Here is a 17,918-nt window from a genome sequence, read left to right on the forward strand (position 1 = left end):
AAGCAACGGTTTAATGATAGCGGTTTTGAAGGCTGTTGGCACTATCCCAGAGGAGACAGACAGCTTGATTATATTTAAGACAGACGGTCCTAAAATATGAAATAATTCTTTAAGTAGTTTGGCTGGAAGAGGGTCGAGCAAACATGTTGTTTGTTTAGCCGCACTAACCATTTGTGTAAGCCTTTCAAGGGACACGCTATTAAAAGTTGAGAGGGTTGTTGCATGATCATCAGCGTTGGTACACGGCGGGCTCGACCGCGCGATTGGAATGGTATTCTTGATCTCGTCCCTAATGGACTCAACCTTTTGAGCAAAAAATTTAATGAACTCGTCAGCTGAGTGGAAGGAATTATCGGGGGTCGGCTGGCGTAGAGTCAGCTTTGCCACTGTATCAAATAGGTGTTTCGGATTGTTTTTATTGAGATTAATAACTTGCGAGAAATACCGAGTTTTTGCTAAGATAAGCGCATCTTTATATTTCAGGAGGCTGTCCTGCCATGCCTGATGGAAAACCTCAAGTTTGGTTAGACGCCATCTGCGCTCATGCTTTCTACATAATTGCTTAAGCGTACGAGTTTCATCCGTGAACCACGGAGTAGGCAATCTACGGCGAGTTTTCAGACATAACGGCGCCACAGAGTCAATGGCATTTAACAATGTCGCATTGAATTCATTTGTAAGGTTATCAACAGAGCCGGTGTACGCGGGAAATATGGCAGTTGCCGGCGACAGTAACTCAGATAGCGCAGTTGCAGTCATGGAGTTAAAATTACGGCTCCTATAATTCCGATTGCTCTCTTGTCTTTGACAAGAAACTAAAATTTCAAATTTTATTAAGTAATGATCAGACAAAACAGTAGTGTATGGCAGCACTGCTATATTTGAGGTTGCAAGTCCTCGGGATAATACCAGATCTATGGTATTTCCATTCTTATGCGTTGCTGCCTGTACGGCTTGCGAAAAACCAAACATATCAGTTAAAGTCTGAAACGCCGAAGTAAGTGGCTCTGACGGTAAATTCATGTGGATGTTGAAATCACCCATGATAATTATATTATCGGCATTGGTTACGAGATCAGCCACGAATTCTGAAAATTCATCCAGGAAGCCAGAGTAAGCCCCGGGTGGACGGTAAATAACAGCAAGATAAAATGACGGTAAAGCGGTGGATCGGACAGTGAGAACTTCAAATGTTTTAAATACATTGGTCGAACGAGGCCTAAGTCTCAGCTCAGAATTCGAGATGAGGGCGACACCCCCACCCTTTTTTCGAGGACGCGCCACATGCGAGCTCACAAAATTTGGAGGCGAGGCCTCATTAAGCGGCAGCAGTTCATTAGGTTTTAACCAGGTCTCGCAGAGACCAAAAACGTTTAGATTATGTTCCGTGATGAGGTCATTAACGAGAACTGCTTTTGTATGAAGCGATCTAATATTCATAAAACCGAGTTTAAGCGTAATCGGTCGGTCAGGGTGCGTATCTATCGAAGGATATTTAAACGAGATGCGAGTAAGATTGTGTTCTCTAGGCCTGACATCACCTCTCGAATGTTTGTTAGCGCGGCGGGACGTTACGACCGTGGGAATCTGATAGTAAATATTTGTTACACATGTAAAATTATCTGAAACAGGCACCGTTTCATCAGCAAAACCGGTTGGGGTGGAGTGATTGGATTTGTCTACTACCCCAGTAGAAAGTGTGTTTGTGTACTGTGGCACTATTCAAACTCGCTCACGCTCTAGTCTACACAAGGAGCTATGTGCATGCTGGAAGTCTAGCCTAGCGCTAGTTAACTTTAGCTTAACAGACTCCAAACCCATCCTGACAGGTGGTCTAATCACCTGTGCCCCGGCCTGCTCTAAAGTGACCTGTCATGCGTGGCTCAAACAGTAATCTATATTCCTAGAAAGAGTGAAGGCGCCTTCACGGTTAGGGTGAAGGCCGTCCTTCCTCAGCAGGTCGGGGCGGCCCCAGAAGGAGGGCCAGTTATCTATAAAATACAGTCCCTGCTTATTACAGAACCCAGCCATCCATCGATTAAGGGAGACTAATCTACTAAACCTCTCATCAGTGCCTCTCCCAGGCAGGGGGCCAGAGACAAATACTCGATGCCGACTCATCTTTCTGGCGAGATCACAAGTCCTCGCTATGTTTCTCTTTGTGATCTCCGATTGCCTCATCCTAACATCATTGGAGCCGACGTGTATCACTATGTCCGAGTAGCTAGTGTTGTTGGAACTACGCTGTTGACTAGACCTATTGCGAGTCAGCTCCCTAAGATTAGCTTCTATGTCGGGTGCTCTGCCCCCAGAAATACACATTACCGTGGCTGGATTTTTAAGCGTAATATTTCGGGTAATGGAGTCACCTATGACCAAAGTGCGACGGCCAGTAGACCGAGATGACTTTGGACGGCTATGCGTCTTACCTGGCTCATCGCGATTAGCAAGCCGCTTGGGGCTAATGCTAACTGGGCTAGCGGGCTGACTACAGTCCGCGACTGTATCCGCCACATCTACGGTTATCGCGCAATTCTGCTCTAACTGGCGGACACGTCCCTCTAGCAGGGACAATCTCTCTAAGAGAAGGGTGCAGTTGGTGCACGAAGCCGTACAAACCTCTTGATCCGCAGCCATACTTTGTGTCCGATGATCGACGGTAGACAAACGGCCACGAAGCCTCCGCTCTCCCAGGCACTCCGGCTGCGAAGTAAAAAAGATCGAACAGTGTAATAAAAGATTCAAACTTACTTTAGAGTCAGGGAGATGAGTTCCACGCTGGAGAAACAAAATCGTCCAAGCCTGAAAAGTATTGTGAGTCTGGGCTGAGAAGGAAGAGGGCGTCCGGCAGCTGTCAGCATAAGATATAAATCGTCATTTATACGATCAGCGTAAAATATAAAGTGCATCACTATTCACATTGGTCGTTAGTATTTTTTTTCTATATAATTGTGAGGTTTCTGCCTAACGCCAACATTACATTTGCATTTCCGAGCCACCTACGCCTCCGATACCATCTCATCTCAATTCAACAAATCACCCACCGCACGCCGCCACTTACGCCATCTGATTTCCGTCCTTGTTAATTTTCCAAATGCTGAAATACACAATTTAGATTTGACTTACCTTTCAGTATTCAAAACACAGAAAACAGGATTATGATAGCTGTAGTACGTTTGCAGGACACCTGAATAAAGAGCACACTGAGGTCGAGAGACAAAAAATAGGTCGATCAATGTGTTTTTGTCAGTGGTAGCAGTGGTTATGAGCTGCGTGTAACCCTTTGAGCAAAACAATTCAAGGACGGGCTTGTACGAGGCAGAGAGCGCATCTTCGTTAAAATCGCCACATACCAAGATCTGATGATGGTCCATGACTTCAAGATAACGTAACAGGTTTCCCAAGCTTGGCAGAAATGTGCGCAGACTGTGGCCCGGAGGCCTGTAAACGGCAGCGATCAACAAATTGACGGGAGCTTCGAGTTTCACCGCAACGAATTCAATGTCGGTCACACCCTGTACGTATTTCTTTTCCTGGGCCGCGATGTCACTTTTGACACAAATACCTACGCCGCCACCAAGTTTTGTCGCCAAGTCGGGACAGGTTGTATAAGAATCACTTCGATTCCTGTGAAACATGGTATAGCCTTCCAAGCAGGCAGCCGCAGATCCTCGGAGGTGTGTTTCTGTGAGGCACAAAACGTCAGCAAAACGCAGTTCATGGTGACGCGCGATATCCTGCACGTGACAAGACAGCCCTTCGGTGTTATGATGGACGACGATCAGGTCCTTCGCTTTATCTACCCTCGGCATCACGTGAAACAGGGGCATCACACCGTCCAAAGGATCCTCCGTCATCTCAGCAAGAGCAGCAGTGATTTCCGGATTTGCATGATTTTTTCTCTCATCCATATGCAGAATATGAAGACCACTGAGCGAAGTCACTCTACTCAGAGCTACGTAGCTCATGCCGTGTTCGAAAACGCCTTTCAGCGAAACCGCGGCCTCTGATGTCGTCATGCCTTGTACCTTATGGATCGTGCAAGCAAATGCAAGCTTAACGGGAAACTGCCGGCGCACCACTCCGGAATTCTGCATCCTCTCCTCCTGTCTGTCAATGAACACAGAATTCGCAGCACTTCTCGTCTTAGTGACACAGTCTAGTTCCAGCCCAAGTTTCTGTACACGCGCTTCGTTCGGGTAATTCACCAATTGCACAACTTTTGCAAATGTCCCGTTGCACAGACCTGCTCGAACATCAATATTGCGCGTGATCATAACGCGGGCGCCGACGGCGACTTTGATCGAGTCGGGCAACCCGTTCTTAGGTCCTTGGACAGGGGTCGCTTGCCTTGCCATTTTGCCGGTTTTTTTGTCTTTCTTGTAGTCATCTGCGTCAATTTGCACAATGTCCTTATGAAGCAGATTCAGCATCGCGGAATTATGGCCGTCTACCTGTTTATTGGTGGCAAAAATATGCAGAATATTCTTTGGACACGTTACCGGAGAAGCGTACCTCGTAGCAAGCAGAGATGCGTCCGGTTCCGACAGTTCGTGAGACTTGTCTTTGACGCGGAGTCTGTTCAGCAGTTCGGCAAAGGCGGCATCGTCTTTCTGCCTCATGATGTCCGTGAGCGTGATCTTTTTGAAGTTGTCACGCCAGTGGTCCAGCCGAGTAGGATCGTACACGCACAAAGGTTTGGATTGTTTCACAGGAGGGAGCTGAAAGAAATCTCCGACAGCAAGTACAGACATACCGCCAAAAGGTAAATCGGTTCCTTTGATTTGTTTCAATCTGGTATTCACGTAGGCAAAAAGGTCTTTCGACACCATGGAAATCTCGTCGATAATGAGTATTTCAGCGATCGAAAGCTCCGCTCTGACTTCGTCCAGTTTGTTGCCCAGGCCTTGATACGGGGGTTTGAGACTTCTCGGCAGTTTGAGGAGAGAATGCAAAGTGGTCCCTGAAATGTTAAATGCCGCCGTACCGGTGAAGGCTGCGAGAACAACAGTCTGTTTGCAAATGTCCGCTTCCTCAGCCAGTCGCGGTAGTCTGAGCAGTATTTTCGTGGCCTCCGCGTGGATACATTTGATCAGATGTGATTTGCCGGTCCCGGCGCCACCGTTCACATAGTAGAAAAACTGCTCGATCGGCTTCGAGCTACAAGCTCGTTTTACGCACCAATCTCGGACCTTGTAGAACACGGACGCTTGTTTTCGGTTCAGGTTTCGATACATACCGCGTAACACCGTGGGATCGATGGCAGCAGGTTCAGCCACAATAGCCATTTCTCTTGTCGCCGACCTCACATATATATAGTCGGGGACATTTTCCTCCGCGTTCTCAGTCGGGTCGTCTCTCGCGTTGATTTCCTCAATGCATTCGAGTCTTTGCAGCTCACTCTCGGGAGCCAGGTGGCACCATTCGTTTACGTTGAGCCCACTTTCCTCCAACTCTCTGATGGCATCCTCAATGTCTCCACTGTGTTTCTCGTACGTTTTTCTGTTCCTTTTGACAATTTCGGACACGCGCTCCACACGGTCGGCGTACGGTAACTGTACACAGGCGTGCTCGTGGAACAACTGAGAGGTGGGAAAGCGTTCGGATTTCAACTGGCAATCAGCACGATGAGGCAGGTACAGCTTGAGCAAGGTGCGGTGATATTCCTCTGGATTCTTTTGTTCTGAGAATTTACAATATTTGATGACCGCAGGTTTTTCCGTTCTTTTTTGTACAAACCCCATATCGTTCAGCAGACGCAAAACGTTTTTACCTTTGACTTGTTTGCCATAAACAATTCTGCAACTTGATGCAAAATCAGCCAAGCACATTACTTCAAATTCCTCCGTCTGAGGTCTGCATTTATATTTGTCTGGCAGCCCAGTCATCCACACTTCGTGCGAGTCCTGGGTTTTGCCCTCAAGCAGCGAGAGAGGATAACTCTTTTTCAGCGCATCGTCACTCGTCTGCACAAATACCACACTACGAGACGACTGTTTCATATGCAAGCCGCATGCGCGCGCCACACACTCCTGAGCACTCACTTCTCTCTTCTTGGAGTACGCTTGCATAATTTGTTTCATTTCGTCGTTCTCGTTGACATTTTCGTTGCGGGAGTTTTCAATAACCGATTTCAGGTATTGGCTCAGACCGTGTTCCGCTTTGCTGATGTAGCTGCAGATGTACGCGATGCAAGAATAGGCATTCAGGATGTATTGGATGTCCAGATTTCCATCCCAGGCAAGAAGCAAATGGCGGTTGTAGTAGTTGACCCAGCAGTCTTTGGGTTCTCGCTTAAGCACGACAGAACTCGACGAGGCCGTCAGGTGCAAACAGTTCATAAAGTCGTCACCTGTGAGCTCGCATTTAGCCAGTAGCTGAGGCAAAGTCAGGGATGAAGTTTCAGGCTCATTCAGGAGATTTAGCACGGGAACAAGCTTGCCGTTGGCCGCCGAGCGATTCTCCGCGTGTCCGTCTCGATTGTCATCGTCTACGGGCGCAGGTCTGATGATCATCGTTTCATGGCACGGTTGTTTGGGGAATCCAAAACGGCAATTCGCACCCTGGTGTTTGACACACGTTTTGGAGTGACTTTTGCTGTGCATCTGAACTTCTGTGACTTTTTTGTACAATTCGGGTTCCTTTTGCGGGTCCGGCAGCTCGGCGGAGATGTAGCGGGATACAAAATCACAGATGGCTTTGTCTGAGGATTCCTCAAATACAGGAGCACCTTTAACCCATATGAGGCAATGAATGTGAGGACTTCCTCTGTGCTGAAACTCTAATCGGTAAAAGTAGTCAACCACTTCACCAATCGGTTGCGCCGGAGAGAGGATCAAATCTCTGAACAGAGCTTCCACACGTTTGTCAAACATGCGCATCGTCGTCACCGGATTGCCACGTAGAATTTCGCACTTGGTAGCCCAGTCCAATCCAGCAAAATTCACTACTTCACCTTGTTGCGCTTTAATGGCAGTGATGACCTCTTCCCAACGCATTTCAGCAGCAGAAAATGTGCAAAAGAACGTGGGTGTACCCAGCTGTCGGATCATTGCAAAAAGATCTTTGGTGGTTCTCTCCCAATAGGCTGGCGTGCCTCTCAGTGGCGTCATGAAGCGGACGGCGTCTTTGCTGCGCACCAGTTTTTCAACTTGACGTTTGTCCTGAAGCATAGCGTTGGTAATTCTTCGACCATCTCGGGTAAACGGTTTACCTTTGCGTAGCTGTATTGTCATGCTCGACGTCGCCTGGTAGATTTCGGTCACAAACTGAGCAAAGAACAAGTAGGTCGGATCCCTCGCAAAACGTTCATCCACGCAACACAGTCGGGTTTTGAAATACTTGCTCGGTGTGAGTTTTATCCGTCTCTCTTCATCGAGCGTGTTTTGCCCGGTCGGGAACTGCACCGGAAAAGCCATGGCCTCGAGTTTGGGAGTCTTGAAAAAGCTTACTGGGTTATTTCTTTCTGCAGGAGCAACAGAGTAAATGCCCTCAGTGAAACTCATAATTTCCTCCGACACGTCACTCGGTTGGAGACATGATTCAAGTATAACTCCACCGTTAGGTTGATCCCCATCTTCTACATTTCCTTGTTGCTGATTGTTACCCCTGTTGACATTTTGTGACTCACTGTTCATTCCACACAGAGCTTCACTCTCAAATCTGTATATCTCCTCCAGAGCTTCCTCATTGTACTCACTGTCGCTCATTTCCGCTTCATCTGAGCTGCTCTCGTCATCAGTGAGGGTTGGGTCGCAAAGGTCAGGATCGTCGCGGATAGTTATGCTTCCGTATTGCGGATGAATTTGCTTCAGTTTTATCAGAGCGCTCATTAGCTTGGACCAAGTAACAGTTTGAAAAAACTGATGGCCTTTGTAGCAAAGTCGTCTCTTCAGTTTCACTCTCAACACCTGCGACTTACTTCTTATCCTCGGCAAGGCATTGACTGTCTCCTGTACTTCCGACGGCACGCACACAACATTTCCGCGAATGGCTCGTTGTTGACCTTTGGGAAGCGGTACAATTTTGGCAAACGCTATGCATTTGGAAATGAGGTGTCTCTCCAATATGTTCAATCCACGCAGTTCTGTTGGAATATCAGCTAGCGTGAGATTGTTTGCAACAGCGATTGCTGGCATTTTACCATCTTTGAGATGTGTATGGCAGGTGTGACATATCCACTCTAGTTTCCTCTCAGCCGGTACTCTACACGACGTATGACATTCATCGTTACAAATATGAACAAATTGTCCCGTGAGACAACGTGCGACAACATCTCGGTTCTGCTTATAAAGGAGACGCCGACAAGACTGTACCTGGTTGGGAAATAAAGCTCTGTGGCAAACTGTGCAAACAAACGTGGGTGCATTCTTAATTTGGTCTTTGAACAGGTCGACGGCTTTCATTAACGCACATTCGTTTCGCTCTCTACATAGCCGATTTATGATTTTGTATTTTTTGTAAAATCGTACTTGCTCTGGTCATTGTTTTATTATGCAATGAATCAGATTTTGTTCTCATAATGGACCTCATGATTTCCTGATGTTTGGCTCTGAATTCAGGATTGCTTGAATAACGGTGTTTAAAGTAAAAGCGCTGTCTAGAATTAAATCTAATATCGTCACGATAACGCTGTGTAATATACATGCGCTGTCTTGTTTTAAATTCAGGGTTGTCACGGTAACGTTGCGTTATGTAGGTACGCTGTCTCGCATTGAACTCAGGGTCGTCACGGTAACGTTGCGTTACGTAGGAACGTCGCCTTGCATTAAACTCAGGTTCGTCACGGTAACGTTGCGTTACGTAGGAACGTTGCCTTGCATTAAACTCAGGGTCGTCACGGTAACGTTGCCTTACGTAGGAACGTTGCCTTGCATTAAACTCAGGGTCGTCACGGTAACGCTGCGTTACGTAGGAACGTTGTCTTGCATTAAACTGAAGGTCATCACGGTATCGTTGCGTTCTGTAGGTGCATCGTCCCATTCGAAAACAATCATCTGTCTTATAACGAAGTAAGAAGCGGGAATGATTTTTCTTCTTAAAGATATGATCAGTCTTACATCGTTGTGTATAATAGGACTTTTGTTTAGTGCGAAAATGTACGTCTTGCTGATAACGCATTGTAACATAACACCTCTTCCTTTGTCTTAGCTCTAAATATTGACTGTACCTTTCCTTATTTCTCAGATTTTTATTTCTTCTCTTTAGTTCCTGTTTTGTAAGTCTTTGTTCAGATTTAGCATTCAAATTTTCCTGTGCCTTAATTCGTCTTAGAAATTTTCTCCTACTTGATTTCGGAATTTTTGACAAGCGTTGGAGCTCTTTACCTGTAGTCCAAGAAACCACTTCGCCATCGATCAACTCGTCGCAGTGACGTTGTTCGCCAGCAGGTGTTGTAGAATCACTCATCTCCAAATATGAAGTCTCGGAAACAGCTTTGCTTACACCGTCGTCGTCAACATCTGCCAGCACAGATTGCAATGAAGTACATGGCACCATCTCAATGTCATTTGTAGGAACATCAATAGGTCCAAACTGAACCGGTACAAGCGAGGAATTTGCTCAATTTAATAAATGTTCATGTCAAATGTGCCAAAAGTGAATGCGTAATTTTATACCACAAATGTACTAATTATGCGGTAAATGTTTTAGAACGAAAAAAACTGCAGAATAATGGGTTTTGATCCCACACGGGAAAATGTCTCACATTCGGAAACGCTTGTGCTCCCGACTGAGCTAATCAGGATCCTTCCATCAAACTGGTGGAATCTGCTTAATGTAATGAATGTTTATGTTGAATGTGAAAAGTTACAAATGATAAGCGTCAAAAATGATAAGCGGCAAAAATAATAAAGGAAATAAATGACATGAATTTGTGTCATGAAAAACCCACGCGGGTTTCGATACCACACGCGAAAACGTCTCGCGTTCTGAAACGTTTGTGCTCCCAACGGAGATAATCAGGTTCCTTCCTTCAAGGTGTTTGAATTTGGTTAATGTAATGAATGTGTTTGTTGAATGCGAATGCGTAATCAAAGTGGTGGAAATTGCTTAATGTATGAATGTTGAATGCGAATGACAAAAGTTACAAATGATAAGCGTTAAAAATGATAAGCGGGAAGAATAAAAAGGGAAATAAATTATTGTGAAATAAATGGGAAAATGTTACGAATACATGTTACAAAAAAGTTACAAATGATAATGTAATGAATTAATGTAGGTGGTTGAATTTGGATAATGTAATGAATGTGTTTGTTGAATGCGAATGCGTAATCAAAGTGGTGGAAATTGCTTAATGTAATGAATGTTGAATGCGAATGACAAAAGTTACAAATGATAAGCGTTAAAAATGATAAGCGGGATGAATAAAAAGGGAAATAAATTATTGTGAAATAAATGGGAAAATGTTACAAATACATGTTACAAAAAAGTTACAAATGATAATGTAATGAATTAATGTAGGTGGTTGAATTCGGATAATGTAATGAATGTGTTTGTTGAATGCGAATGCATAATCAAAGTGGTGGAAATTGCTTAATGTAATGAATGTTGAATGCGAATGACAAAAGTTACAAATGATAAGCGTTAAAAATGATAAGCGGGATGAATAAAAAGGGAAATAAATTATTGTGAAATAAATGGGAAAATGTTACAAATACATGTTACAAAAAAGTTACAAATGATAATGTAATGAATTAATGTAGGTGGTTGAATTTGGTTAATGTAATGAATGTGTTTGTTGAATGCGAATGCGTAATCAAAGTGGTGGAAATTGCTTAATGTAATGAACGTTGAATGCGAATGACAAAAGTTACAAATGATAAGCGTTGAAAATGATAAGCGGAAGGAATAAAGAGTAAAATAATTTATGACGCCCAATGTGGGAATCGAACCCACTACAGGAAACTGGCTCGGGTTGACGTTGCCATTAAGAATGAATGGGGGATTTTAAGGCACAAATTTGCTAATTACTTAAAAACGGTAAATGTTATGAACGAGAAAAATGGTGGCAAGCGTGACATGAATTTTTGGGACGTGTGAAAGTTTGAACGGGGTGAATCGGTTGAAGCATGTGGGAGTAGTTAGATGCCAAAAAAGTGGGAGGAATAAGTTGTTTAATAAAAACTAGAAATTGCAATTTCTGGAGAAATTGCGTGTGAAGGCGAAGGCCAATGTTAAGTTACAAATGTTACAAAAAATTTACAAATGAGAAATGTTAAAAATGAAATGTTACAAATGTTACAAAAAATTTACAAATGAGAAATGTTAAAAATGAAATGTTACAAATGTTACAAAAAATTTACAAATGAGAAATGTTAAAAATGAAATGTTACAAATGAGAAATGTTAAAAATGAAATGTTACAAATGTTACAAAAAAATGTACAAATGATAAATGTTAAAAATGAAATGTTACAAATGTTAAAAAAAATTACAAATGATAAATGTTAAAAATTAAATGTTACAAATGTTACAAAAAATTACAAATGATAAATGTTAAAAATTAAATGTTACAAAAAAGCTACAAATGATAAGCGGCAAAAATAATACAGGAAAAGAATTTGTGTCCCACGCGGGTTTCGATACCACGAAAACGGCTCGTGTCTGAAACGCTTGTGCTCCCAGACTGAGCTAATCAGGTTCCTTCTTTCAAGGTGGTTGAATTTGGTTAATGTAATGAATGTGTTTGTTGAATGCGAATGCGTAATCAAAGTGGTGGAAATTGCTTAATGTAATGAATGTTGAATGCGAATGACAAAAGTTACAAATGATAAGCGTTGAAAATGATGAGCGGGAAGAATAAAGAGTAAAATAATTTATGACGCCCAATGTGGGAATCGAACCCACTACAGGAAACTGGCTCGGGTTGACGTTGCCATTAAGAATGAATGGGGGATTTTAAGGCACAAATTTGCTAATTACTTAAAAACGGTAAATGTTATGAACAAACAAAATGGTAGCAAGCATGACATGAATTTTTGGAACGTGTGAAAGTTTGAACGGGGGGAATCGGTTGAAGCATGTGGGACTAGTTAGATGCCAAAAAAGTGGGAGGAATAAGTTGTTTAATAACTAGAATTTGCAATTCCTGAAGAAATTGCGTGTGAAGGTGAAGAAGAATGATGTTGAAACAAGTTGAATCGGTTGAAAAATGTAGAAATGAGAAGGGAAAAAGGAATTGGGTGTGAATTTCAAAATAAAAGATGTGAAGTTTTTGGTAAGTGGGAAGTTGTGGAATAGGTAGAAAAATGATGAACAGTTGAAAGTTGGAATGGGTTGAATCGGTTGAAAAATGTAGAAATGAGAAGGGAAAAAGGAATTGGGTGTGAATTTCAAAATAAAAGATGTGAAGTTTTTGGTAAGTTGTGGAATAGGTAGAAAAATGATGAACAGTTGAAAGTTGGAATGGGTTGAATCGGTTGAAAAATGTAGAAATGAGAAGGGAAAAAGGAATTGGGTATGAATTTCAAAATAAAAGATGTGAAGTTTTTGGGAAGTTGTGGAATAGGTAGAAAAATGATGAACAGTTGAAAGTTGGAATGGGTTGAATCGGTCGAAAAATGTAGAAATGAGAAGGGAAAAAGGAATTGGGTGTGAATTTCAAAATAAAAGATGTGAAGTTTTTGGTAAGTGGGAAGTTGTGGAATAGGTAGAAAATGATGAACAGTTGAAAGTTGGAATGGGTTGAATCGGTTGAAAAATGTAGAAATGAGAAAGGAAAAAGGAATTGGGTGTGAATTTCAAAATAAAAGATGTGAAGTTTTTGGTAAGTGGGAAGTTGTGGAATAGGTAGAAAAATGATGAACAGTTGAAAGTTGGAATGGGTTGAATTGGTTGAAAAATGTAGAAATGAGAAGGGAAAAAGGAATTGGGTGTGAATTTCAAAATAAAAGATGTGAAGTTTTTGGTAAGTGGGAAGTTGTGGAATAGGTAGAAAAAGGATGAACAGTTGAAAGTTGGAATGGGTTGAATGGGTTGAAAAATGTAGAAATGAGAAGGGAAAAAGGAAATATTGGTGAATTGGGTGTGAATTTCAAAATAAAAGATGAAAACGTGAAAATTTTGAATTTGGCAAGTTTGGGAATGTCCCCAATGTGATTTGAATGTGTTGAATGATGTGAATTTCAAACTGGAACAACGTAAATGTGAAATGTTGAATCTGCCATTAAGAATGAATGGGGAAAAAATTGCCGGAAATTTGGGAATTTTGTGAAAACGGAAAATTTTTGGAACAAGAAAAATGTAAGCAATGGTGTCATGAATATTTGGAATAAGTGAAAAGTGGAATGGAGTGAATCGGTTGAAGTATGTGGAAGTAGTTAATCAGCGAAAAAGTGAGCGGAATAAGTAGAATAATAACTAGAATTGCAATTCCTGAAGAAATTGCGTGTGAAGGTGAAGAAGAATGATGTTGAAACAAGTTGAATCGGTTGAAAAATGTAGAAATAAGAAGGGAAAAGGAAATTTAGGAAAATTGGGTGTGAATTTCAAAATAAAAGATGTGAAGTTTTTGGTAAGTTGTGGAATAGGTAGAAAGATAATGAACAGTTGAAAGTTGGAATGGGTTGAATCGGTTGAAAAATGTAGAAATGAGAAGGGAAAAAGGAATTGGGTGTGAATTTCAAAATAAAAGATGTGAAGTTTTTGGTAAGTGGGAAGTTGTGGAATAGGTAGAAAAATGATGAACAGTTGAAAGTTGGAATGGGTTGAATCGGTTGAAAAATGTAGAAATGAGAAGGGAAAAAGGAATTGGGTGTGAATTTCAAAATAAAAGATGTGAAGTTTTTGGTAAGTTGTGGAATAGGTAGAAAGATAATGAACAGTTGAAAGTTGGAATGGGTTGAATCGGTTGAAAAATGTAGAAATGAGAAGGGAAAAAGGAATTGGGTGTGAATTTCAAAATAAAAGATGTGAAGTTTTTGGTAAGTGGGAAGTTGTGGAATAGGTAGAAAAATGAACAGTTGAAAGTTGGAATGGGTTGAATCGGTTGAAAAATGTAGAAATGAGAAGGGAAAAAGGAATTGGGTGTGAATTTCAAAATAAAAGATGTGAAGTTTTTGGTAAGTTGTGGAATAGGTAGAAAGATAATGAACAGTTGGAATGGGTTGAATCGGTTGAAAAATGTAGAAATGAGAAGGGAAAAAGGAATTGGGTGTGAATTTCAAAATAAAAGATGTGAAGTTTTTGGTAAGTGGGAAGTTGTGGAATAGGTAGAAAAATGATGAACAGTTGAAAGTTGGAATGGGTTGAATCGGTTGAAAAATGTAGAAATGAGAAGGGAAAAAGGAATTGGGTGTGAATTTCAAAATAAAAGATGTGAAGTTTTTGGTAAGTTGTGGAATAGGTAGAAAGATAATGAACAGTTGAAAGTTGGAATGGGTTGAATCGGTTGAAAAATGTAGAAATGAGAAGGGAAAAAGGAATTGGGTGTGAATTTCAAAATAAAAGATGTGAAGTTTTTGGTAAGTGGGAAGTTGTGGAATAGGTAGAAAAATGATGAACAGTTGAAAGTTGGAATCGGTTGAAAAATGTAGAAATGAGAAGGGAAAAAGGAATTGGGTGTGAATTTCAAAATAAAAGATGTGAAGTTTTTGGTAAGTTGTGGAATAGGTAGAAAGATAATGAACAGTTGAAAGTTGGAATGGGTTGAATCGGTTGAAAAATGTAGAAATGAGAAGGGAAAAAGGAATTGGGTGTGAATTTCAAAATAAAAGATGTGAAGTTTTTGGTAAGTGGGAAGTTGTGGAATAGGTAGAAAATGATGAACAGTTGAAAGTTGGAATGGGTTGAATCGGTTGAAAAATGTAGAAATGAGAAAGGAAAAAGGAATTGGGTGTGAATTTCAAAATAAAAGATGTGAAGTTTTTGGTAAGTTGTGGAATAGGTAGAAAAATGATGAACAGTTGAAAGTTGGAATGGGTTGAAAAATGTAGAAATGAGAAGGGAAAAAGGAATTGGGTGTGAATTTCAAAATAAAAGATGTGAAGTTTTTGGGAAGTTGTGGAATAGGTAGAAAAATGATGAACAGTTGAAAGTTGGAATGGGTTGAATCGGTTGAAAAATGTAGAAATGAGAAGGGAAAAAGGAATTGGGTGTGAATTTCAAAATAAAAGATGTGAAGTTTTTGGTAAGTGGGAAGTTGTGGAATAGGTAGAAAAATGATTAACAGTTGAAAGTTGGAATGGGTTGAATCGGTTGAAAAATGTAGACATGAGAAGGGAAAAAGGAATTGGGTGTGAATTTCAAAATAAAAGATGTGAAGTTTTTGGGAAGTTGTGGAATAGGTAGAAAGATAATGAACAGTTGAAAGTTGGAATGGGTTGAATGGGTTGAAAAATGTAGAAATGAGAAGGGAAAAAGGAAATATTGGTGAATTGGGTGTGAATTTCAAAATAAAAGATGAAAACGTGAATTTTGAATTTGGCAAGTTTGGGAATGTCCCCAATGTAATTTGAATGTGTTGAATGATGTGAATTTCAAACTGGAACAACTTAAATGTGAAATGTTGAATCTGCCATTAAGAATGAATGGGGAAAAAATTGCCGGAAATTTGTGAATTTTGTGAAAACGGAAAATTTTTGGAAGGAAAAAAATGTAAGCCCCCATGTCATGAATATTTGGAATAAGTGAAAAGTGGAACGGAGTGAATCGGTTGAAGTATGTGGAAGTAGTTAATCAGCAAAAAAGTGAGCAGAAGATGTAGAATAATAATAAAGTACAGGAATAACAATAGTGTGAAGGTTTCACCTTCACACTAATAAAGGACAACAATAACAATAGTGTGAAGGTTTCACCTTCACACTAATAAAGGACAACAATAACAATAGTGTGAAGGTTTCACCTTCACACTAACTAGAATTTGCAATTCCTGAAGAAATTGCGTGTGAAGGTGAAGAAGAATGATGTTGAAACAAGTTGAATCGGTTGAAAAATGTAGAAATGAGAAGTGAAAAAGGAATTGGGTGTGAATTTCAAAATAAAAGATGAAGTTTTTGGTAAGTTGTGGAATAGGTAGAAAGATAATGAACAGTTGAAAGTTGGAATGGGTTGAATCGGTTGAAAAATGTAGAAATGAGAAGGGAAAAAGGAATTGGGTGTGAATTTCAAAATAAAAGATGTGAAGTTTTTGGTAAGTTGTGGAATAGGTAGAAAAATGATGAACAGTTGAAAGTTGGAATGGGTTGAATCGGTTGAAAAATGTAGAAATGAGAAGGGAAAAAGGAATTGGGTGTGAATTTCAAAATAAAAGATGTGAAGTTTTTGGTAAGTTGTGGAATAGGTAGAAAGATAATGAACAGTTGAAAGTTGGAATGGGTTGAATCGGTTGAAAAATGTAGAAATGAGAAGGGAAAAAGGAATTGGGTGTGAATTTCAAAATAAAAGATGTGAAGTTTTTGGGAAGTTGTGGAATAGGTAGAAAAATGATGAACAGTTGAAAGTTGGAATGGGTTGAATCGGTTGAAAAATGTAGAAATGAGAAGGGAAAAGGAATTGGGTGTGAATTTCAAAATAAAAGATGTGAAGTTTTTGGTAAGTTGTGGAATAGGTAGAAAGACAATGAACAGTTGAAAGTTGGAATGGGTTGAATGGGTTGAAAAATGTAGAAACGAGAAGGGAAAAAGGAAATATTGGTGAATTGGGTGTGAATTTCAAAATAAAAGATGAAAACGTGAAAATGTTGAATTTGGCAAGTTTGGGAATGTCCCCAATGTGATTTGAATGTGTTGAATGATGTGAATTACAAACTGGAACAACGTAAATGTGAAATGTTGAATCTGCCATTAAGAATGAATGGGGAAAAAATTGCCGGAAATTTGTGAATTTTGTGAAAACGGAAAATTTGTGGAACAAAAAAAATGTAAGCAGCCGTGTCATGAATATTTGGAATAAGTGAAAAGTGGAATGGAGTGAATCGGTTGAAGTATGTGGAAGTAGTTAAGCTTCAAAAAAGTGAGCGGAAGATGTAGTATAATAATAACTAGAATTTGCAATTCCTGAAGAAATTGCGTGTGAAGGTGAAGAAGAATGATGTTGAAACAAGTTGAATCGGTTGAAAAATGTAGAAATGAGAAGTGAAAAAGGAATTGGGTGTGAATTTCAAAATAAAAGATGAAGTTTTTGGTAAGTTGTGGAATAGGTAGAAAGATAATGAACAGTTGAAAGTTGGAATGGGTTGAATCGGTTGAAAAATGTAGAAATGAGAAGGGAAAAAGGAATTGGGTGTGAATTTCAAAATAAAAGATGTGAAGTTTTTGGGAAGTTGTGGAATAGGTAGAAAAATGATGAACAGTTGAAAGTTGGAATGGGTTGAATCGGTTGAAAAATGTAGAAATGAGAAGGGAAAAAGGAATTGGGTGTGAATTTCAAAATAAAAGATGTGAAGTTTTTGGGAAGTTGTGGAATAGGTAGAAAAATGATGAACAGTTGAAAGTTGGAATGGGTTGAATCGGTTGAAAAATGTAGAAATGAGAAGGGAAAAAGGAATTGGGTGTGAATTTCAAAATAAAAGATGTGAAGTTTTTGGTAAGTGGGAAGTTGTGGAATAGGTAGAAAAATGATGAACAGTTGAAAGTTGGAATGGGTTGAATCGGTTGAAAAATGTAGAAATGAGAAGGGAAAAAGGAAATATTGGTGAATTGGGTGTGAATTTCAAAATAAAAGCTGAAAACGTGAAAATGTTGAATTTGGCAAGTTTGGGAATGTCCCCAATGTGATTTGAATGTGTTGAATGATGTGAATTTCAAACTGGAACAACGTAAATGTGAAATGTTGAATCTGCCATTAAGAATGAATGGGGAAAAAATTGCCGGAAATTTGTGAATTTTGTGAAAACGGAAAATTTTTGGAACAAGAAAAATGTAAGCAATGGTGTCATGAATATTTGGAATAAGTGAAAAGTGGAATGGAGTGAATCGGTTGA

General features: G+C 40.3%; 2 protein-coding genes across 2 annotated transcripts; both read right to left on the bottom strand.

Annotated features, from left to right (window-relative positions):
* Positions 1-2,947: 2,947 nt before the first annotated feature.
* Positions 2,948-4,614, bottom strand: LOC119134918. The gene is made up of 2 exons (XM_037272171.1): positions 3,354-4,614; positions 2,948-3,203 (listed from the first exon to the last, which is right to left on the bottom strand). Exons 1-2 carry the CDS (start codon positions 4,431-4,433, stop codon positions 3,123-3,125), a joined length of 1,161 nt encoding a protein of 386 aa, XP_037128066.1. The 5' UTR covers positions 4,434-4,614; the 3' UTR covers positions 2,948-3,122.
* Positions 4,451-9,416, bottom strand: LOC119134798. The gene is made up of 3 exons (XM_037271854.1): positions 9,327-9,416; positions 4,516-5,582; positions 4,451-4,454 (listed from the first exon to the last, which is right to left on the bottom strand). Exons 1-3 carry the CDS (start codon positions 9,351-9,353, stop codon positions 4,451-4,453), a joined length of 1,098 nt encoding a protein of 365 aa, XP_037127749.1. The 5' UTR covers positions 9,354-9,416.
* Positions 9,417-17,918: the final 8,502 nt, after the last annotated feature.

This window comes from Syngnathus acus, chromosome 15 (assembly GCF_901709675.1).
Source record: "Syngnathus acus chromosome 15, fSynAcu1.2, whole genome shotgun sequence".
NCBI classification, from domain to species: Eukaryota; Metazoa; Chordata; class Actinopteri; order Syngnathiformes; family Syngnathidae; genus Syngnathus; species Syngnathus acus.

Coding starts and splice junctions, on each gene's coding strand:
- LOC119134918 (XM_037272171.1), bottom strand. CDS start 4,433: ATGCTGAATCTGCTTCATAAGGACATTGTGCAAATTGACGCAGATGAC. Junction 3,204..3,353: donor TGGACCATCATCAGATCTTG/GTATGTGGCGAT, acceptor TCTCGACCTCAG/TGTGCTCTTTATTCAGGTGT.
- LOC119134798 (XM_037271854.1), bottom strand. CDS start 9,353: ATGGCGAAGTGGTTTCTTGGACTACAG. Junction 5,583..9,326: donor AGTGGTTTCTTGGACTACAG/GTAAAGAGCTCC, acceptor CCCACCTCTCAG/TTGTTCCACGAGCACGCCTG.